The following is a 24925-nucleotide window of genomic DNA, read 5'->3' on the forward strand; positions in this document are numbered from 1 at the left end:
GCAGGCAGGAGATGAGGAATAATCACAGCCAGTGTGATAAGCTACAGGGCAATAGAGGCATGGTGCAGTTAAAACAGAAAGCAACAAATACTGGACTGAAAATGTTATATTTGAATGCATGCAACATAAGAAATAAAATGGACAACCTTGAAATTCTGCTACAGATTGGCAAGTATGACGTTATGGCCATCTCTGAAACTTGGCTAAGGGATGGCTGCCATTGGGAGATGAACGTTCAAGAATATACAGTGTATCAGAAAGCTAGGTTAGTAGACAGAGAGGGTGGTGTGGCCCTGTGTACAATAAATAATATTAAATCATTTGAAAGAGATGACTTGGGATTGGAAGGTGTAGAGTCTCTATGGGTTGAGTTAAGACATGGTAAAGGTAAAGGACCCTAATGGCAGATGTATACAGACCTCCAAACAGCAGCCAGGATGTGGATTACAAATTACAGCAGGAGATAGAAAAGGCATGTCAGAAAGGCAATGTCATGATAATCAGGGATTTTAACATGGAAGTGGATTGGGAAAACCAGGTCAGTACTGGACCTCAAGAGGGAATTTGTAGAATGGTTAAGGGATGGCTTTTTAGAACAGCTTGTTGTTAAGCCCACCACAGCAATGATCCAAAGGTAATGAGAAAGCTTCAGGTTAAGTAACCCCTAGGGAACAGTGATCACAATATGATCAAATTCATTCTGAAATTTGAGAAGGAGAAACTAAATTTCGATGTGTCAGTATTTCAGTGGAATAAAATAAATTACAATGGCATGAGAGGGAAACTGGCCAAAGTTGACTGGAAAGGGATATTAGCAGGAAAGACAGCAGAACAACAATAGCTGGAATTTCTGCAAAAAATGAGGAAAGTGCAAGACAGATATATTCCAAATAAGAAGAAATTTTCCAAATGGAAGAAGGACACTACTGTGGCTGACAAGTGAAGTCAGAGTCAAAGTAAAAGCAAAAGAGAGGGCATACAAGGAAGACAAAGCTAGTGGGAAGAGGGAGGATAGGGAAGCTTTTAAAAACTTGAAGGAAACTAAGAAGGTCATTAGCAATGAAAAGATGAATTATGAAAGTAAGCTGGTGACTAATATCAAAGAAAATACTAAAAGCTTTTTTAAGTACATAAAGGGCAAAAGAGTTGAGGGTAGATATAGGACCAATAGAAAATGACTCTGTAATGAGAGACGCAGAGAAGGCAAAGGAACTGCACACGTAAGTGAAGTACGTGCAGTGAAAATTACGACTGAGAAGGGGTTCAGGAAGCTTAATGATCTGAGGGTGAATAAATCTCCTGGGCCTGATGGAATGCACCCTCGGGTTCTGAAGGAAGTAGCTGGAGAGATTGCAGAGGTATTAACAATGATCTTTCAAGAATCAATAGATTCTAGCATTGTACTAGATGACTGGAAAATTGCAAATGTCACTCCACTATTTAAGAAGGGTGGGAGGCAGTAGAAAGAAAACTATAGACCAGTTAGCCCTACATCAATGGTTGGGAAGTTGTTGGAATCAATTGTTAGGGATGAGATTACGAAGTACCTGGAGGCACATGACAAGATAGGACAACGCCAGTATGATTTCCTGAAAGGAAAATTCTGCTTGACTAACTTCTGCAATTCTTTTGAAGAAATGCAGTAGATGTGGTGTACTTGGATTTTCAGGCCTTTGACAAGGTGCCACACACGAGGCTGCTTAGCAAAATAAGAACCCATGGAATTATAGGGAAGTTACTAGCATGGGTGGAGCATTGGCTGATCAGCAGAAAACAGAGTAGAAATAAAGGGAACCTATTCTAGCTGGCTGCCAATTACCAGTGGAGTTCCACAAGGGTCAGTGTTGGGACCGCTGCTTTTTATGATGTACTTCAATGATTTGGACTATGGGATTAATGCATTTGTGGCTAAATAATATGAAGATAGGTGGAGGAGTGAGTAGTGTTGAAGAAACAGAGAGCTTGTAGAGAGGCTTAGATAATCTAGGGGAATGGGCAAAGTGGCAAATGAAATACAATGTCACACACTTTGATAGAAGAAATAAATGGGGAGACTATTATTTAGATGGGGAGAGATTTCAAAATGCAGAGATTTAAAGGGACTTGAGAGCCCTTGTGCAGGATACCCTAAAGGTTAACCGCCAGGTTGAGTTGGTGGTGAAGAAGGTGAATGCAATATTGGTATTCATTTCTAGAGGTATAGAATATAAGAGCAGGGATGTGATGTTGAGGCTCTATAAGGTACTTGTGAGACCACACTTGGAGTATTGTGTGCAGTTTTGGTCACCTTCCTACAGGAAAGATGTTAATAAGATTGAAAGAGTATAGAAAGAAATCACAAGGATGTTGCCTGGACTGGTGGACCTGATTTATAAGGCAAGGATGAATAGATTAGAACTTTATTCCCTATAACACAAAAGACTGAGGGGAGATTTGATAGTGGTCTACAAAATTATGAAGGGTACAGATAGGGTAAATGCAAGCAGGCTTTTACCACTGAGGTTGGGTGTGACTACAACAAGGTATGGGTTAAGGATGAAAGGTGAAATATTTGATAGAAACTCGAGAAATTTCTTCACTCAGAGGGTCATGAGAATGTGGAATGAACTGCCAGTGGTGGATGTGATTTCAATTTCAACATTTAAGAGAAGTTTGGATAGATACATGGATGGAAGGGGTATGGTGGGCTATGGTCCAGATGCAGGTCAATCGGACAAGGCAATTTAAATGATTCAGCACAGAACAGATAGGCCGAAAGGCCTGTCTCTGTGCTGTAGTTTTCTATGGCTATTAGAACCCTTGAGTGTAGTCCATCTGCTCTAGGTGACTTAGCTACCTTCAGACCTTTCAGCCTCCCAGGTATCTTCTCCTTAGTAAAAATCAGGGCATTCACTTCTATCCCGACACACAAATTTCTGGCTTACTGCAGTATCTTCCACGGTTAAGACTGATGCAACATACGTAATTTCATCCACAAATTCTTTGCCCCCTGTTACCACTTCTCCAAGTGTCATTTTCCACTGGAGAATATCCACTCTCATATCTCTTCTACTCTTTATACATCTCAAAAGTCATTCCAGTTAGTAGGTTAATTGGTCATTGTAAATTGTTCCATGATTAGGCTAGGTTTAATCAGAGTTCTTGGGCAGTGCAGCTCGAAGGGGTGGAGGGGCCCTTTCTATTTCATAAGACCATAAGACACAGGAGTAGAATTGGGCCAACTGGCCCATCGAATCTGCTCCGCCATTCAATCATGGCTGATGTTATTTTCCCCTCCTCGGCCCCACTCCCCAGCCTTCTTCCCATAACCCTTGTGTTGTGGCCAGTCAAGAACCTATCAAGAAATACACCCAACAACACGCAACCACAGCTGCCTGGGGTAACAAATTCCACAAATTCACCACTCTGTAGCTAGAGAAATTTCTTTGCATCTGTTTTAAATGGACACCCCTCTATCCAGAGGCTGTGCCCTCTTGTCCTAGACTTCCTCCACCATGCAAAACATCCTTTCCACATCTACTCTGTCTAGGCCTTTCAACATTTCAAAGTTTTCAATGAGATCCTCCCGCATCCTTCTAAATTCCAGTGAGTACAGACCCAGAGCCATCAAACGTTCCTCGTATGATAACCCTTTCATTCCTGGAATCATCCTTGTGAGCCTCCTCTGAATCCTCTCCAATGCCAGCACATCTTCTCCTAAATAAGGAGCCCAAAACTGTTCAGAGTACTCAAGGTGAGGCCTCACCAGTGCCTTATAAAGCCTCAGTATCACATCCCTGCTCTTGTATTCTAGACCTTTTAAAATGAATGCTAACTTTCCATTTATCTTCCTCACCACCTCAACCTGCAAGATAACGTTTAAGGAGTTCTGCACAAGGCTTCCCAAGTCCCTTTACATCTCAGATATTTGGATTTTCCTCCCGGTTTAAAAAATAGTCTGCATCTTTATTTCTTCTAACAGTGCATGACCATGCATATTTCCAACATTGTATTTAATTTGCCACTTTCTTGTGATTTCTCCTAATCTATCTAAGTCCTTTTGCAGCCTATCCGTTTCCAACACTACCTGCACCTCCATCAATCTTTGTATCATCTGCAAACTTGGCAACAAAGCTATCGATTCCATCATCTAAATCATTGACATACAACATAAAAAGAAGCGATCCCAACACTGAACTCTACCGAACACCTCTAGTCACTGGTAGCCAACAAGAAAAAGATCCTTTTATTCTCATTTGCTGCCTCCTACCAATCAACCAATGTTCTAACTATGCTGGTAACTTTCCTGTAATACCATGGGCTCTTAACTTGGTAAGTAGCCTCATGTGTGGCACCTTGTCAAAGGCCTTCTGAAACTCCAACTATACAACATCCACGACATTCCCTTTAACTATCCTACTTGAATTTCCTCAAAGAATTCCAACAGATTCGTCAGGCAAAATTTTTCTTTAAGGAAACCATGCTGACTATTTTGTCCTGTGTCACCAAGTACTCCACAAGCTCGTCCTTAACAATTGACTCCAACATCTTCCCAACCACTGAGGTCATTAACTGGTCTCATTTTTTTTCCGCTGTCTTTCTCCTTTCTTAAAGGGTGGACAGGTATTTGCAATTTTCCTGTCCTGCAGAACCACGTCACAGTCAAATGATTCTTGAAAGATCATTACTAATGCCTCCATAATCTCGATCGCTACCTCTTGCAGAACCCTAGGATGCAGTTCATCTAGTCCTGGTGACTTAGGTACTTTTAGATATTTCAGCTTTTTGAGCACCTTCTTCCTTGAATAGTAACTGCACCCACTTCTCTTCCTTCACACACTACAACATCAGGCACACTCCTAGTGTCTTCCACACTGAAGACTGATGCAAAATACTCTTTTAGTTCATTTTCCATCTCCTTGCCCCCCATTATTTCTCTGTCCTCATTTTCTAGCAGTCCTATATCCACTCTCGTTCTCTCATTTCTTATATTCTTGAAAAAGCCTTTTCTATCTATATTGACAGTTTGCTAGCTTGCTTTCATATTTCAACTTTTCCCTCCTCATGATTCTTAGAGTTGCTTTCTGTAGGTTTTTAAAAGCTCCCAAATCCTCTATCTTCCCACTAATTTTTGCTTGTATGCCCTCTCTTTTGCTCTTATGAAGGGAAGCTTTGACTTCCCTTGTCAGCCACAGTTATACTATTTTGCCATTTGAGTACGTGTTTTTGGAATACATCTATCCTGCACCTTCCTCATTTTTCCCAGAAACTCGCACCATTTCTGCTCTGTTGTCATCCCTGCCAGCAGCTCCTTCCAATTTATTTTGGGTGACTCCTCTCTCATACCACTGTAATTTCTATTACTCCACTAAAATACTGCTATGTCAGGCTTTACTTTCTCCCTATCAAGTTTCAAGTTGAACTCAATCATATTGTAATCTCTGCCTGCTAAGGGTTCTTTTACCCTAAGTTCCCTAATCACCTCTGATTCATTACATAACACCCCATCTAGTATAGCCGATCCCATAGTAGGCTCAACAACGAAAAGCTCTAAAAAGCCATCTCCTAGGCATTCAACAAATTTGCTCTTTTGGGATCCATTACCAACCTGATTTTCCCAATTGACCTGAATGTTAACATTTCCCAAGCTTATCATAACATTGCCCTTTTGACATGACTTTTCCATTTCCTGTTGTAATCTGTGGTCCACATCCCAGCTACTACTTCGAGGTCTGTACATAACTGCCAGAGTCATTTTACCCTTACCATTTCTTAACTCAACCCCCAAGGATTCAGTGTTTTCCGAGGCCATGTCACATATTTCTAATGATCTGATGCCTTCTTTACCAGCAGAGCCACACCATCCCTTCCACTTACCTTCCTATCCTTCCAATATGTAACCCTGAACATACAGCTCCCAACTACAACCATCTTTCAGCCACAATTCAGTGATGGCCACAACATCATACCTGACAATCTGTAAAGGTGCAACAAGATCATCCACCTTTTTTCCTTATACCTCCTATATTGAGATATAACAATGAGTACTGTATTTGCTACCCTTTTTGATTTGGCATCCCTGACGCACTGATATCCACCATGCTGGCTGCAATTTTGTCCTATCATCCGCCTGCCCACACACCATCTTTGCTTTTTTTTTTAAACCATCCATCTCATCCCTTATTCCAGTTGCCATCCCACTGTCAAATTAGTTTAAACCTTCCTCAATAATTAACAATCATGCCCACAAGAGTATTGATCCCCCTTGGGTTCAGGTGCAACCAGTTCCTTTAGTACAGGTCACACCTCCCCCAGAAGAAATCCCCATGAACCAATAACCATAAGCCCTGCCTCCTGCACCAGCTTCTCAGCCACAATTAATCTGTCAAATCATCTTGTTTCTACCCTCATTGGTGCATGGCACAGGTAACAATCCAAAAATTACTATTCTGGAGGTCCTGCTTCTCAGCTTTCTGCCTAGCTCTCTAAATTCTCTCTTCAGGACCTCATTGCTTTTCCTTCCTGTTACTGGTACCAATATGTACCAAGATATCTGGCTACTCTCTCTTCCTCTTCAAAATGCTGTGGACATAATCTGAGACCCTGGCACTTAGGAGGCAACCATCCATCTGGTGACCCACTCACTTCCACAGAATCTCCTGTGGAATTCATATTTTCTCCCCCTTCTTAAAAAAATTTTTCCTTGTTTGTTTTTAAGTTTCCCAATCATCTAGCTGCGCACAAATTCATATTATATTGTATTCTCTCTTTCGCTTTTATGCCATCTTTGTCACCTAGTTGACTCACCCTCTCTTTAGAATACTACTTCTTTGGGAAGAATCATGTACCTTTCGAATTGCTCCCTGAAATTCAAGCCATTGCAGTTGTGCCAACATACCTGCTAGTGGCCCCTTCCAATCAACTTTGGCTAGATCCTCACTCGTGCCTTTGTAATTCCCTTTACTCCACTATAATACTGATACATCGAATCTTAGCTTCTCCCTCTCAACTTGCAGGATGAATTCTATCATACTATGATCACTGCCTCCTCAGGGTTCCTTTACCTTAAGTGCCCTAATCAAATGTGGCTCAATGTGCAACACCCAATTCAGAACTACCTTTTCCAGAGTGGGCTCAACCTCAAGCTGCTCTAAAATACCATCTCATAGGCATTCTACAAATTTGTTCTCTTGGGATTTCAGCATCAACCTGCTTTTCTCAATACATACCCCGTGACTATCAAAGAATTATCCTTTTCACCCTCACTGCCACGTGTCACAGGCAGTTATACAGGGCCCTTTTAAGGTTCTGTTTTTTGGCTTTCTACCCAACTCCCTAAATTCTCTTTCACACATATTCTAATTCTAATTCTAGGTTGAACTAGTATCTGAATCATGATTAAAGGATGGCAAGCAGTGATTAAGGTTTTTTTTTTAATTAAACTACACTCAGACCCTGCTTAACGCTGAGGGTGCGTTCCTTGCAGATGCAGCGCTATGAAAATCAGCTCTATATGGGGTCATTATAACATTATGTCAATGGACATGTGCCTAATTTTTTTAAAAAATCAAAGCCGAAATATGGTATTTTATGTATACACAGTAATTCATGAACTAACAAACAGACAAATAAACCCAACCTGTACATCTATGGAGCAGCAGTGGAGGGAAGCGGGTGGTGATTACATCTTGGGGGAGGGACCAGGCTATGGGTCCTCCTCTAACTTTGGCTTCTTCTTCAAGTAGGTGTTGAGATTTGACTGCCTTTCCTTAAGTTTCCTCTCATGATGCAGTTCTTGGTAGGAGGAAGTCATGTCGAGAACACCTCTTTGCCTTATTGCTTCACTTTCAGTCAGGGTCATTGTTGATGTGTCTGACTGTGGTGATGCCAGTGCTGAGGTTTTTTTGTTGATGTTTCCTTTTCTCCATCCATGTCCTCAGATTCACCCAGAATGCTTTGCTCTGCCAATTCTCGAAGCTCTTCATTATTAAGGCTCTCATCATGAGAATGCAGCAAATCTTCAACATCGCCATCATTAACACCCTCACGCTATATCACTTGGAGTTTCACATCCATGCTAATGCTCTTCCTAGATATCTTAGATATACTACCCTCACTGGAAGTTGCAGGCTGTTTTCCAGATATTATGGTTGAAAAAAAATGGAATAAATTGGCGAGGGAGCAAGAACGTTTACATATGGAGGTAAGGCAGAGCTAATATGTGAGTGGCTCACAGCGTATGTAAAGCACTCATTGACTGATTGAATGTTTGCTATAATGGCAACCACTCGAGAAGTTTTGTGTTGTTTAGAATGAATTTTTGTCATCTTAAAAAAAAATTTCAATAAAGACCAGAATAACTGCATTGCAATGAATCAGCGCTATGCAGGGTTGAGTTATGCGGTGTCTGAAAGTAATATATTCTACCTGCCACTTTTTTGCCCATTCTCCTTATCTGTCTAAGTCCTTCTGCAGACCTCCTGCTTCCTCACCACTACCTATCCCTCCACTTAGCTTTGCATCATCCACAAACCTGCCCACAAAGCCATCCAGATCATTGACATATCATGAAAAATAGTGGTTCCAATACCCAACACCTGCGAACAGCACTAGTCAATGGCAGCAAGCTAAAAAAGGCCACTTTTATTCCCACTCTTTGCCTACTGTCAGTCAGCCTCTACTATAATACCAAGGGCTCTTATTTTATTTAGCAGCTGTATGTGCAGCACTTTGTCAAAGGCCTTCTGAAAATTGAAATAAACAATATCCAGTGACTCTCCTGTTTTTCTTCAAAGAATTCCAACAGATTTTTCGGGTAAGATTTCCCCTTGAGAAGAACATGCTGACTTTAACCTATTTTATCATTTGCCTCTAAGTACCCTGAAACCTCATCCTTAATAATTCAATTACCAACCAGTCAAGTCAGCTAATTGGCCTATAGCTTCCTGTCATTTGTCTCCCTCCCTTAAAGAGTGGAGTGACATTTGTAATTTTCCAGTGCCAAATGTGGAACTTTTCCAAAGCATTCAGAACCTTCCACGCTGCCATGGGACATAAACCATATTCAAATATACAAAAGCTTTTACTTACAGCTGAGTCATTATATTCTTTTTATAACTGGAATGATTAAATATTAGGTTGTGATAACAATCACTTTATAACTCAGATCCTAGTATTTGTTTTACTATCAAAAGGTAGAAAAAGGTTCAAATGCTTTTCCACAATGAAAGAATTCCACCATACAGAGAGAACAAAAAAAACTGCCCTTTCATTCCAGTGGGCAGAAGGAACAAAACTTTACAAGCGTATTTCCAAAAAATAAATCACATCTGTACACACCAGTGTCCCCAGGTAAACCTTGATCAACATACATCAGAAAGAGAGGTTTATGGTTGAGGTTCTTAAAATATTTCATTACATGAAGACAATTTTTTTGATTGATTTTTTTAAGACAATTGTCAGCTGTTTCGCTCCATGATGTTGCCTGACCTGAACACTTCCACCATTTTGCTTTTTAAATTCAAATATTTGGCACTTGCTCTATTTTGTATTTGTATTAAAGATGAATTCACTGTGGAAAAATTATACATTCTAAGTTCACTGTGGTTATTTTACTAACGTTTACACCAAATGGCCTTGCTGGTGAATGTGGGAAGCAACTAACTGAATCAGTTAAGTGGCACATTCTGTAACAATCAACAGCTTCAGTTATAGACACAATACATTTCACATTTTGCATGCTTTCAAAACTGGACATGCTTTCGCAAAACAGGCTTATTTAACTTCGTTAAAAATGTCTTATAATATGTTACATGCATTTCACACCACAGGCAGACAGATTCTGCAAGATCTAATGAGCAAGATTTAAATAAAATGCATTAAAAGTGCTGCAAGTTTAAAGTTAACTGGGAATGTGGGAATACTTGTTATTAAGTCAAAGTGTACCTATAATGAAAGGTCATCAACTTTAAACCAACAATATTTTGTTTTCTTTGTCAAGTGATTAAATCAAAATCATAGTTAAATAGGATCCATTATTTATGAATTTGCAAATGAAAAGGAATTTTTAAAAACCATATATTCAAGTTAAACCCATTTTGCTTGAATTTCTCCAGGGCTTATACTTTCCTATATTTAAAACATCTTCCAGTCCTCTGAAATGTTCCAAATTCTAGCCTCTTGCATGCCTCCAATATCCCTTCAGTCTATACCAATTGCTCAGCTTGCATGAAGTTTGTTTTTAAACACACACTTATCATTAAGTTTGTACATATGGTTTTCTTTGCATGAAATACTGGCAATTATTTGAAGAGGTAACAAAAGAAATTGATGAAGGTAGGGCGGTAGATGTGGTCTTCATGGATTTTATCAAGGCATTTAACAAGGTCCCCCATGACAGACTCATCCAGAAAGTCATGAGGCATGGCATCAGTGGAACCTTAGCAGTTTGGATAAAAAATTGACTTTACAGGAAGAAAGCAGAGGGTAGTAGTGGAAGGAAAGTATTCTGCCTGGAGGTCGGTCTCTAGTGGAGTGCCGCAAGGATCTGTCCTGGGACCCTTGCTCTTTGTGATTTTTATAAATGACCTAGATGAAGAGGCGGAAGGATGGGTGAGTAAGTTTACGGATGACATTAAGATTGGAGGAGTTGTGGATGGAGCTATAGGTTGTCGAAGGTTACAAGAGGGTATGACAGGATGCAGGGTTGGGCAGAAAAGTGACAGATTGAATTCAATCCAGATAAGTGTGAGATGATGCATTTTGGAAGGACAAACCAGACCAGAAGGCTGAGTACAGGGTTAATGGTCGGTTACTTAAGAATGTGGATGAACAGAGGGACCTTGGAGTTCAAATCAATACATCCCTCAAGGTCGCTGCACAGGTTGATAGGATAGTTAAGAAGGCCTATGGGATGCTAGGCTTCATTAATAGGGGGATTGAGTTCAAGAGTAGAGAGGTCATATTGCAACTCTACAAATCTCTGGTGAGACCACATTTAAGAATATTGTGTTCAGTTGTGGTCACCTCATTATAGGAAGGATGTGGAAGCTATGGAGAGGGTGCAGAGGAGATTTACCAGGATGTTGCCTGGATTGGAAAACAAGTTTTATGAGGCAAGGTTAGTAGAACTGGGACTTTTCTCTTTGGAGTGAAGGAGGATGAGAGGAGACTTGATAGAGGTCTAGAAGATTATGAGAGGCATAGATAGGGTGGTTAGCCAGTACCTGTTTCCCAGGGAACAAATAGCAAACACCAGAGGGCATATGTACAAAGTTAAGGGAAGTAAGTTTATTAGGGGAGACATCGGGATAAGTTTTTTTTTTAAAACACAGGTCTGTGGGTGCCTGGAATGACTTGCCAGGGACGGTGGTGGAGGCCAAAACATTAGAGGTATTTAAGAGCCTCTCGGACAGGCACATGGATAAAAGAAAAATAGAGGGTTACAGGATTGTGTGGGTTCAGTACTTTTTTTTAAAGGAATATATGGGTCGGCACAACATCGAGAGCCGAAGGGCCTGTAGTGTACTGTAGTATTCTAGTCTCTAGTGAAAATATAGCAAGAGCCTAAAAAGAGATAAAAGTTAGGGCAGAGCAGCAAACCACCATCTTTCCACCACTGGCTCTGTGTTGATGACTGATCCTAAGTTAGTGACAGGGGAATACAAAGGATTAGATTTCATTGCCTGGGAACAGGCTGTTGAGGCACAACCTCAAGGAGATCAAAATCATTCAGTCAAAACTGAAAGATCTCTCATTCCAGAAGGCTGAAAGAAGTTACACTTCATCTAGAAGTCACTCTATACTATTGCTTTTTGGCATCCCCAGCACAAATTGGCAACAAGAAGACATTTACTTCTAAAATATTAACTATGCAATTACTGTAAATATATTAATCATACTTTAATGGCAATTAACTGTTAGCCCTAATCTTTTACAAATCAGCAAAATCTGAGATGCATTTTCATTCAAGTAGATTTAAGAAATTAGATTTTTTAGGTGGTTTACTTTGAACCAGATGAAACCCCTTGTGAAAGGAGTATTTCACAGAGACTAAGACGTATTAATTGGTGGACAGAACAGTGTCCTGAGCTCAGGACTTCCAGCATGCCCACATACCAAATCCAAGTACACACTTCATAGGAGTACAGAATTTTTTTAATACATTAATGTGATTGCAATGAGTTAATTTTGATTCTTATTGAATTACCCTTCACATGAATCTTACCCATTGACATTAACCTCCAATCTCAATTGGTCCCAATAGGGAAACCTAACGCAGGAAAGGCAGAGGATAAGGGCATTATTTTTTTTAAGAAAACAATGCTTTGGCAATTTACAGCACAAAATTCTCTCGTGTCAAAACAAACACATCACAATGTCTAATCATCCACAAGCTCCACATTTTGTACATCAGCCAAATATATCCTAAACTGTACTTGTCTGTACACACCCAACATTTTGAACTAGAGAAAATGCATCTTACCTGCATATATTAGCTTTTGCCCAGCAGCTGGGAAAGCATCACTTCCCTTCTCTGCTTCAATTTTCTCTTTGAGTGCCTTTACCTGAAGGATAAATAGAAAAGGTGGTAAGAACACACACAAAATGCTGGTGGAACACAGCAGGCCAGGCAGCATCTATAAGGAGAAGCACTGTCTTACCAAAGGTGGCAAGAAGATCACTATGCAAGTTCCTTGCCATTATTAACCAATTTCAATGGGCATTTATTTACAAAACCAAAGACCTATCACAATTTACTTTGGGCCTTTCGCCATCAATCCAGATGTCATCTTAGAAAATTCAAGATGCTTACTTTTCAGAATGGATACAATATTGGCATGAACAATCACAACTATTCAGACTAACATGCACTTGAAACAATGATTTAATCAGCCAGCAATATTCTACAAAATACATCTCTCTGCCTGCACTATTGACAGTTCAGCCTCATGTACAGGATAAAACAACTGCACATTCACAATTTCAAAGCCTCAGGATAAATTTGGAAACACGATGCATGATTACATTTCGCTAACTTAACTCACCTCTGAATTTAATTGACCTACCACCAAGCATTTAGAGAAGGGGTCCCCAACCTGGGGGTCACAGATTGCTGCATTAATGGTAAGGGTCCATGCCATAAAGTTAGGAACCCCTTAGTTGGAGCATGGTTCCCAAACTTTTTTGGATTACTGCCCCTTGGCTCCCAGACCACATCTCCAGCATTCATCTCCCTTTCTAGCCATTACATAAAGACTATAAAGAAGACTACAAAGAACTTTGGTTTACGATGCACAATGAAAGAAAGAAAGAAAGAACTGTCAATTCAGAGCAGTGACAAATAATTGCAAAAAAATTATCAAATCAATTTAAAATGCCTTTAATTTCAGTTAAAAAAATTCAACAATTTTACAGTGTACATTAGTAGTCCAACTATTCACTACTTCATTGCTTTTTCATCTTTCAACGAGATGGATGGGCTTGTTGCAGTGATATCAGTTTCTTAACATCAGTCCGAATGTCACTCAGGAGTCTTAGATCTCCACATTGAGTAATTTGCTACCTGCTTTCAAAGTTGGGTGACTGCATTGAAACCATGCTCCACTAAATATGATGTTGCAAAGGCTTGATAAAGAACAGCCTGACCTTTTTGTTTTTACAGTGCAAGACAGTACTTAAGAGTTTTTTTCTGCAACCAAAACGTCTTGATTTTTTTTTTAACTTCAGCTTCAGCTCAAAATCATTTTTAATCAGATCATTTCTTCCTCCATTTTTCCTGTTAATTCATCAGTACTCGGGAGTACTGTGCTCAGTTCTGGTTGCCTCACTACAGGAAGGATGTGGAAGCCATAGAAACCGTGCAGAGGAGATTTACAAGGATGTTGCCTGGATTGGGGAGCATGCCTTATGAGAATAGGTTGAGTGAACTTGGCCTTTTCTCCTTGGAGCAACGGAGGATGAGAGGTGACCTGATAGAGATGCATAAGATGATGAGAGGCATTGATCGTGTGGGTAGTCAGAGGCTTTTCCCCAGGGCTGAAATGGTTGCCACAAGAGGACACAGGTTTAAGGTGCTGGGGAGTAGGTACAGAGGAGGGGTCAGGGGTAAGTTTTTTTACTCAGAGAGTGGTGAGTGCGTGGAATGGGCTGCCGGCAACGGTGGTGGAGGCGGATACGATAGGGTTTTTAGGAGACTTTTAGATAGGTACATGGAGCTTAGTAAATTAGAGGGCTATAGGTAAGCCTAGTAACAACTTCTAAGGTAGGGACATGTTCGGCACAACTTTTGTTTCTATCATTACAAGCACACAGGAATGGATTTGTTACCCAACCTCGAATTTGGCTCGAGAGAAGACCCTAAAATCTCTAACACGTCTTTACGCAACTCACCCAGTTGGGCACAGTATACTTGAAGATAATCTGGTATTCTTTCCTTCTCTTCCAACTCAGAAAGACTTGGAAATTGTAAAAGGTTGCAACAGTCAATAGTGGACTTTAGTAGGATTAACCTGGACAGAAATGTGGAGAAGACGGATTCTGACTTTGATTCACAGCATTTCCTTGCAATCGAAGATTGATTTCATTATACTTTGCAAATAATTCTGACAAATAAGCAATGTCATGCCTAAAATTTCTGTGTTGATTACTAAATGAAGATTTAAGTCTTTGAAGAATTTTATCAGTTTCAAAAAGCACATGAAAGCATCGCAGGCAGCTTCCTGTTGAGAGCCATCTGACTTCAGTGTGCACTAGCATTCAAACTATTCATCATTCTCCATACAAAGCTCTTGAAATAGTTGAGAATTGAGAGCATGTGGATTGATTTTATTTACCATTGTGGTAACAGTAATGATTTGCACAACCAATCACTCAGGTTTTTTGTGACAAGACATTGTCTGTGAACTATACAGTGAATGGTAAACATGTTAGGTAAAGCATTTTTTCAGGAAGTAATAACCCCACAGTGGTATTCTGTCATTGATGGTGCCTCATCTATGCACAAGCAAGAATGTAGGTAAGCAAAATGTCCTTCTTCCAAAAATTGCTCAAAATCCAAAATATTGACTCCCTCTTCATATCTGTTTCCAGTCCCTTTGCAAATAACAACTCTTAAACCATGCTTTCATCTTTTAAGAACCAAACATAACCAAGAAGCAAAGATTCTATACCTGAAAGAGTTGACTTATCCAACTGCAGAGCAAATTCTGCTGTCCTAAGTATGCTGCACAATGTGTCTTCCATGTTCTCAGACATCTAATTTGTCTTTAAAGATCTCAATGAAAACACCAGCTAGTCGATCAGCACAGGTCTTTAATACCTGGCCGAAAGTTCACCCTCCTGAAGGCTATTTGCATATCAGCTTCAGAGACTGAAACCATGGGATCATTAGGGGGTGTGAGAGCTCATGATAGTTACTCCATATTTTGACAGTCAAAGCGAACATACGAGGCATTGAGGTAATCTGGAAGCAAAGCCCCACTGTCTCCTATGTCGCATAGGTGAAAGTATTCAAGAGCTGCCTCAACTATCAAACATCATTCGTTGATTCAAATTCCAGAAGAATTACCACTTCGTCCAGAGATGGTTTTCCGGAGATTGTAACTGGACCTTTTGTAATTTTCTTGGTCACTAGACTTGAATGCCTGTGGTCTGGCTCTCAGCAGATTTTGGATCTGATGGTTCATCCAGTGCTTCTGATTAGTGAAGTATCTGAATGATTTTGTGGGAGCACACTTGCCTACAGCTGTTTTACTAGAGTCTGTTACAATGATAGCATATTCATTCAGAACTCTAGATGAGTCTTGAACACGGCCCAGACCACTGACTCAAAGCACTGACAGCTGCTTCCCTGTCCCCCGCGATCACCTCTTTGCTGTTCTAATCACTAGAGGTTTGTTCTTTAGCCTCTGCCTGTATGCAGGTCGGAGATGGACAACCAAGTGATCCAATTTGCTGAAAGACGGCCTGGTCATGGAACAGTAGGCATCCTTAGTACGCTGGTATGTTGGGACCTCTGTTGCTATATGCCCATGGTAATTGGGCAGGATTTTCTTCAAACAAGCTTGGTTGAAGTCTCCGACTATGATTTGAAATGCATTGAGATGGGTTACTTCTTGTTTGGAGATGACATCAGGTGAGCGCTTGATCATAGCTAGCTGCTGGTGGTAAGGATCATGAATGAGAACTCACTAGGTGAATAGAAACAGTGTAAATAAACTAGATGAATAAAAAAATGTGCAAGGCTGTAGTAGAGACTATTGTGAACACTTCTGGACACTTGGCAGCTGCATCCACTACTACCAAGAAATTTGTGCCCATGAATGGTCCGGCAAAATCCACACAAATCCTCTGCCAGGGCAATGCAGGCCATTCCCAGGGGTGGAGAGGCACTCCTCTTGGCAACTTCTGGATGTGGTGGCATCTTGAACAGTGCATAGTGAACTGCTCAATCTGTTGATCCATTCTGGGGCACCAAGCAAAGTTTTAAGCCAACACCTTCATTTTAACCACTCTTAGCTGACCAGCATGTAACTCCAGCACCTTAGGTCTCAGCTTGGAGGGTACAACTCTCAATCGTCACACAAGGCAAACTCCATCAAGGGCAAGTTCATCCCAGCACTGATAAAAATGGGGAAATCGGAGTTTCTGATGCACATTGCAGCCATTTTTGGTGGCTATCTAGACCTGAGACAATATGCAATCTTTTCTTGTTTCCTTTTGGATCATCTCTACTGTAACAAGGAGAATAAGTCAAGGGAAGTGTCCTATTTTGTAAACTTTTTCTTTATTTTCTTTTCCAAGGGCAAACAGGACAATCCATCAGCAAATCCATGTACAGTTGTCCCTTAGTAATTACGTCCACTAAGAAACAGAGCCCATCTCTACAGTCATTCTTCTGCTGTTAGTGGAACACCCTTCTATGGTTGGAAATAGATACTAGTGGCCAGTAATAAGGATAAGTATTGGTTGAAACATTTTTAACCCCAAATCTGACTCAAGGCCTCTGATAATCTGCGCACAATCTTTCTCTGCAGCAGTAAAGGAATGTGACTACAGCAGGTGATGCTTGTTTTATAGAATTCACACTTCTTGTGTCATGCAACAAGTCCATAACCTTCTAATTTTTTAACATGGTCCTGAGATTTTTGAAATGTTCCTTGTTATATTTACCTGTAAAAATGATGTCTATAAGCTTTCTGTCAGGTGCAGATACTACTTCAAAAATAAGCCTATTATAGCAATAAAGTCTTTTGTGAGTGTTTATGGTGAGAAACAATTTGGATTCTTCTTCCATCTCCATCTGTAGGTAAGCTTCAGCTAAATTCACGTTGTTTTAAGTGTTTCCCTCCAGAAAGGTTTGCAAAGATTTTCTCTATCTTAGGCAGAGAGTATTAATCTACTTTCAGTATCAGGTTGATGTGACCTTAAAATTGCCACTGATCCTGACAGACCCATTCTCCTTGGTAACTGAAACCAGTGGCATTGCCCATGGGCTCCACTCAACCTTGGAAAGAATTCCTTCAGCCTCCATGTGATCCACCTCACTGACTACTTTAAAACCAGACAGGATGGTACATAAAACTAGACAGGTTTTGCAAAACTTGGGTGTGGCATTAACAGTGTTATTTAACACTATTTCACCCTTGATATGTTTGAGTTTACCAATGCCATTCTTGAACACTGCAGTGGCATCATCAGCACTTTTCTTAATTCACTTTCAGTTCACTATTACTGAGGATATGGCATGAAAATGATTGATGGATCGCCAATCATGTCCCCACATTACTGACCCTTGTTTCTACCACATACAAGCCCAATGTGGCTTGTTGGTTGTTCTATTTCACTGTTACAAATGTTATTCTCACAGCAGTTATCTTTTCTCCAGTATGAATTTTAGTTGGATATCTGCAACTTCAGTTCAGTATCTTTGAAATGCCATTCAAACTCACTTTGGGGGATGAATGAAAGAGCCAAGTCAATGTCAAATTCCATATTAATTAATTTGCCATTCATTTCTGTAAGCCACATTGCTTGTTTCAAGTCATCTCGCTGCGCTTCAACAGGTCGATAGATGTTGAGGGTTTGTTTTAAAAATACCTCATTGCTACTGTTGTTTTGTAACTCCAAAACATTAAACTAATTCAAAGGAAAACAAGAGAGCCAAGAGTTGAAAGTCTTAGCTACTTTAAGGCAGCACATATCACATGGCAGGGTGATGACATATGTAATTCACTTACTTTTACATGTAACCCATTATGAATTATCCACACAAGAATGCTTGATCAAAATATATCTACAAGATTACTGAAATATTAAACACAATAATCATTTAGAATAAACGACATACACAAAATGCTGGTGGAACGCAGCAGGCCAGGCAGCATCTGTAGGGAGAAGCAGTGCTTTGACAGTGCTTCTCCCTATAGATGCTGCCTGGCCTGCTGCATTCCACCAGCATTTTGTGTGTGTTGCTTGAATTTCCAGCATCTGCAGATTTCCTGGTGTTTGCTTTTAAAATCATTTAGAATAATTGATTTCTTAATGATTGCAGTTTGTAGGTCAGGAATCTGAGGATCAAGTTGGGGGAATGTTGACTCCCTGTATCTGGAGTCTGGTGATAAGTTTGCTTGAAATTATAGTAGAGCTGTAGTTAATTTTTTACGAAGTCTAACATAGATTGTTTTATTGTCCTGATGCTCCAGAGATGAGTATAGGGCCAGGGAGATGGAGTCCACCATAGGTCTGTTTCAGGAGTAGGTAAATTGGGTCAAAGTTGTCTGGGAGACCGAAGTTAATGCATGCCCATGACCAATCTAAAAAGCACTTCATGACGGTAGATATCAGAGCCACTGGGCATTCGTCATTAAGCCATGTTATCTTGTCTTTTCTTAGGTACAGGAATGATAGTGGTCCTCTTAAAGCAGGAGGGAACCACAGATTGAATCAGGGAGAAGTTACAAAAGTTTACCAGCTGATCAGCATAAGAGCTCAAGACACAGCCAGGCCACATATTTTCCACGGATGCACTCTCCAGAAGGCTAATCTTACGCCTGCAATGGTATGCCAAAAGCAGCAAGGATGTAGGATATCAATGTCCATCAAGCAAGCACTACACTAAGCTAACCATGGAATATAGTTATCAAACTGGATCTGCAGCAATCAATGAACAAAGCATACAGGATAAACTTGATTTTGCCCTTGCTAACCTATCTGTTGCTTCCATCCATGACAGCAGTCGTTTATTTATTTTGTTTTATTTAGAGGTACAGTATGGAACAAGCCCTTCTGGCCCTATGAGCTACAGTGCCCAACAACCCACCTACTTAACCCTAGCCTAATCACAGAACAGTTTATAATCACCAATTAACCTACTACCCAGTACATCTTTGGAATGTGGGAGGAAACTGGAGCACCCAGAGGAAGCCCACACTCTCACAGGAAAGACGAGCAATCTTACAGGCAGTGCCTGAATGAAACACCCATGTACCGAGCTGTAATCGCATCACACTAACTGCTACACTACCATAGCCCCCTAGAAGTCGGCACGACTGTGGTCTTGTAGGGAGTAACTTTGATGTGAAATTCTCACTTCACACAGCGGACATCCTCTATTGTGACTCAAGAACACAACAGACAGCTCAATGTTAGGCATACACCAGGACCAGCAAGAGACCAGGTTAAAATATCTCCAAGTGCTGAGCAGAATGCAGGTCTGCTTTGTCCTGAGATCATAACCGTGACAGAAACATTCTGGCCAATAAAATTCGTTGAAATATTAAAAAAATCAGACAGCAGTGGCACAGTAAGGGTCATACAAGATCCCAGCTGTTACACTTATGCTTCAAAATTATCTGACTCTCCAATTACTAGAGTTACAACAACGTGGAAGCTTGCCAGGTCTGTCAAGTTCACAAGAAGTGGCTCTAGCTGATTCACACCCAGTCTACTCTGAATAATCCAAATGATGGAATTTGTCTATGACAATGCTCTCTGTCAATGCTATTCAGCTTGTTGGATCATCATGGACCAAAAACTGAAGATAATGGACAATGGAAAAATATTTCTATAGCTGAAGTCCTTCCTCACAAAGCAAATGCTTTTCTTATCCGCGAGTTCCGCATCCGCGAATTCAACCAACCGAGAATCGCGAAAACCCGGAAGTGCTCTTCCAGCACTTGTTGTTCGAGCATGTAGACTTTTTTGTCTTGTCATTATTCCCTCAACAATGCAGTATAACTATTTTACATAGCACTTACATTGTATTAGGTATTATAAGTAATCTAGAGATGATTTAAAGTATACGAGAGAATGTGTGGGGGTTATCATGGATCGGGATCGATAAAAATCAGAAGTTCTCTTAAGTCGGAACAGGTACATCCAGTATTATTTAGCGTCAAACGTTGTCTTAGTACATAGTATATGTTTTACCTTTCTATGCATATAAAACAGTTAACATATGTTTTACCGGGCTGAATCCAGTTCGATCCAGTGACTGACCGCTCCCGAGCGCGCTCTCCATCCATGCCAGGTTGATGTAGAGGATCAAAAACTCAAAACCCCAAAACCCATAATTAAACTACTGCGTTGCTTAGTAATAATTGTAGCTTTCATCGGGGCAGGGCCTTTCTCACTTTATCCTTTAAAATTGTTCCGATCATTGACCAACATAGCCTAATGCTTTTACAATGACCGATGGCGTTTCACATCTTTCTGATCTCTTTATTTTCAATCGTGATTATTTTCATGAACAGAAACACTGTGGATTCAGAGCTCCGCCGCTGGGTCCTAATGTCCACCGCATTGAGACAGGTTGAATAAGGGACTTGAGCATCCATGTTTTTTGGTATCCGCGAGGGGTCCCGGAACCAATCCCTCGCGGATAAGGAGGGCCGACTGCAGTTGTTACAAGTCATTCATCTCAACTCCAGGATATCAATGCTTGAGTTTCTCATAGCAGTATCTTAAGCCTAACCATCTTCAATTGCTATGACTAATCTTCCTTCTATTATGAGAGAGGAATATTTGCTGAAAATTACACAATGTTAAATTACATTCCAACTCCTTAACAAATGACAAAGTCCATGCCTGCATGCAGGAAGACCAAAGTAGACAACATCTGGACATGAACAAGTAACATTAGCTTGTGTTAACATCAATGGCACATTTCACTATACATTTTGGTGTGCATGATAAATAAATGACGGAAACACAAGCTACCACAGAAATGCCAGACAGCAACACCAGAAACTCAAATGACATCCACATAAATACTGTAGCTACAAGAGCATAGTAAGTGCCTAACCTGCTGGCATCCAAATGCTTTCTGCCATCTACAAGGTATATCAGCAGAATGATGGAATACTTTCCACTTGCCGAGAGTAGTTTTAATATCTCTCAAAAAGCTTGACATCATGCAGAACACTCCACATATTAACCATCATAAACATTCATGCCATGACTGGGCACAGTGATTGTACTGTGTATCATCTACAAAGTGTTTTGCAGTTACCCACCTAACCTACTCCAACAGCAACTTCCAAACTCTACCACCTAGGAAGAAGCAGACAGCTGGCAAATGGGAACGCCACAAACTGTATGTTTCTAGTCACACAACCCTGACTTAGGAATACAATGCTAGCCTTTCAGCAGTTTGGTCTTAATCCTGGGACTGCTTACCATTGGCACTATGGGAGTAACTGCATCAGAAGGACTGTAGTGGCTTATTGGCTATTTTTAAGGGCAATTAAAGACAGCCAGCCAGCCCACATGCAAGAGGACAGACAGACAACCATCAGATTCTGGAATTAAATAAATATCAAACTAATTACACCATTTTATTCTTCAGTAGACTCATTTTGTTGTTCCTACTGATCCAGTAAGATCTAATAAAATTTCACTAGGAGCCAACCACACCTTTAAACTAGTGTAATGTTATTACCCAATTTGTTAAACAATTCCTTGGTAAAAGGTTAGCTTTAGAAGGCAGTTTTAGTTTTCCTACTGGCTTAAATTCAATATATGGGCTCTACAGCTGGTATTTCATACCACCCAACATAATTTGCATACCACCATGCTACTTTTCAAATTAATGCAATGGCTCTTTGCTTTAGATGTCCTGACTCAACATAATCTGCAACAAAACTGACCACTGAAAATGCAAAATTATTCTACATCTGTATGGACAAGATGAGACTGTATAGTCTATGTTAAAAATATTCCCAATCGCAACCACAGAATGACAAAGTTTAAAAGGGTAAGCCAATCATATGTTGGATGTGATTTATTTTTCTGTAATATATTTATAGGAGATTATAGCACTACTTAAACGAAGTTCAGGTAGCAAGTCCCTGTTGTATGATTTAATAATGCCAGCCTCCAACTATAGCAATACATGAAAAGCCTTGACCAGAAAAGCACTAACACTATACTCACTGCGCTCCTGTCTCTACCCCTCCTGCTGCAGAATTCCAGACATATACGGATCACATCTCATGAATATTTCTACCATGACTAGACAGCCTACCATAAAAAAAAGATCTGTCATTTATGACAAATCTGAAGCACCAGGGAAAGCAGCTGCAGTGGGATCACTATGACACCAATTGATTCTCAGTTTGTTTGTTACTACACAGCAATTCCTACTTAGCTGGACTGAAAGCATGCTGTCTTCCATCCTATTCAACAAATACAAAAGCTCCTCGTTACTGACATTTTAATAAAGGCAACCTTAGCTCCCCTTAAAATACTAACAGTTTGAATACCAAGCCAGCATCAGCAGAAAATTCAAATACAGAGGAATCAAATCAGTTCACTTATGTCCTCACCTATCTATACTTATTTTGAAAGTAACATGGATTAAAGTAATGCAAAACCAATTTAACCTCCATGCAATCCAAGTATGCCAAGCCCAAAGGTACCACACAGTTACTGTTCCATCCATGTTCTGCACAGGTTCTTCCCAACATAATGGGTTTCATTCATTAACTCAAAAATAAAAACAAACTGACTTGGTGAGTGAGCCTGCTCAGAAATCCCAGCTCTGCTTCATTCGGTTATGGTTCTGAGAGGGGATGAGGTGGTGTGCAACATTAACACTTTCCCACCCAGTAGAAGATAGCTACAGCCCTGCGGCATCCAGTAAATCCATCCCGCCAATCTCCCAAATGCCTGTTTGCATGTACAAGCAGAGTACCAGTGTATGGGGAGAACAATACACTATACAAGTGCAACTTGCAAAACACTTCTCTGCGGACATCTGCTAAAGGGGCACTATTAGTTTTAATTATAATTACCATTTCAGTAATGATACCTTATAAATGTCTTTCTGTACTACTTAATTTCCAATTCCCCCCCACGAGATCTTCTGTTCTCAAGATCAAACAAATCATGAAATACATAGTTGTATTCCATTTGAAAAAATTACATATAATCTAAGAAATGAATATGATATATTTTTGAAAATTTGGCTCCCATACTTACAAAGATAGGATTAAATACACAGGTCCTTTGAAGATAAAATCATAGTTATTGGGGAAAGTAAAAATAAATATCGAAATTATTTTGAACTCCATGGAGCATGTGGGGGTCCTCCAATATCCAGGCAATCTTTTTCTTCTTTCTTTTTTTTTTCTTTTCTTTAGATAAGGGTTAAGGGGGGGAGGGTTAAGGGGAGGGGGGAGGGTCAACATTATTTTTCTTACTATTTTATTATTACACTTATTCCTTGTAATTTCTAAAATTTAATAAATAAATAAAAAGATCAAACAAATCACAAAGAATGCCGAAAGGCCTTGATAGAGTGGATGTGGAGAGGATGTTTCCTATGGAGGGAGTGTCTAAGCCCAGAGGACACAGCCTCAAAATCCTTTTAGAACAGATAGCCCTGCTTCAATCATTCCTTAACTTGCTGTGTTTCTAACAATTAAACATGTAGAGTTAATCGTAAGTTATTGCACAATCACAGAACACCCAACCCAAAGAACCTTGCTCAACACAAAGCAAAGCAACCACTTGACTTGCTGTGCAGAGCAAGATCAGTGGAAAACAAGGGACAAAAAAATGTGAATGATGTATATAATCACTATCCAGCATCATATTCAACTGAAAACTGCCATCTCAAATATAACAGAAATATTAAATCTCAGGGCAAGTCCAACTCTAATATGTTTCACTCTTTCACAATTTCTCCATTCCTTGAACACATTTAAAGAAACTTGAGCACCTGCCAAGTACACCACTCCATGACTTTCAAAAAGTCATCCTTTCTTACATCTTAACTGGGATCAGAATAGCTAATACTACCATTGCATCAAATTAACGCACAATACCAAAAAGTTCTTTGAATCTAATTCTGACATGCTGTGAACATTAAAAGTATTTCCAACTGATTAAAAAATGGTTGAAATACACTTCAATTGGTAAGAATAACATTAAAATAAAAATATCCTTTAGCAGAATTAATAACCTGACAAGCCTATCAATGTAATCAGTGCAGGCAATTTCACAGACTAATTTTGTATCTTAAAATTACAATAATTAGGAACCCCTTTTCCTCCTGTGCAGAATCACCAATATTAAAGCAAAAGTAGTTTCAATTGTTCCAGCAAAGAAAAGCATGTTTACACTCCCAAGATATTTGTTATTTTGCTCAATAGAAAACCAGAAAATCTAGCTGACGACACTGGAACCTCTGCAATTAGTAGTGTCCACACATTTTTCATGCAAAATCAACAGAACTCAAAAATCTATTTCAATTTTGCAAGGATTATTCTAGTCAATGACCAATCAGTAGATAAATATCTTCATTTGCTTCAGTACTCAAAAGTGAAAAGGATCTTGATCAGGATGAGGTTGAAGTACAGCGGGCCTGTGTGCTGGACAATGTGGAGATTAAGGAAGAAGTAGTGCTGGATCTTCTTAAAAACATTAAGATTGATAAATCCCC

The 24925-nt window shown here is 39.9% G+C and overlaps 1 protein-coding gene across 1 annotated transcript in view; it reads right to left on the reverse strand.

Annotated features, from left to right (window-relative positions):
- Positions 1–24925, reverse strand: part of LOC140739653 (uncharacterized) — a 160561-nt gene that overhangs the window by 61292 nt on the left and 74344 nt on the right. Inside the window, exon 12 of the mRNA XM_073068028.1 lies at positions 12464–12545. Within this exon, the coding sequence (XP_072924129.1) occupies positions 12464–12545 (82 nt within the window). The remainder of the gene's footprint in view (positions 1–12463; positions 12546–24925) is intronic.

This window comes from Hemitrygon akajei, chromosome 16 (assembly GCF_048418815.1).
Source record: "Hemitrygon akajei chromosome 16, sHemAka1.3, whole genome shotgun sequence".
NCBI lineage: Eukaryota > Metazoa > Chordata > Chondrichthyes > Myliobatiformes > Dasyatidae > Hemitrygon > Hemitrygon akajei.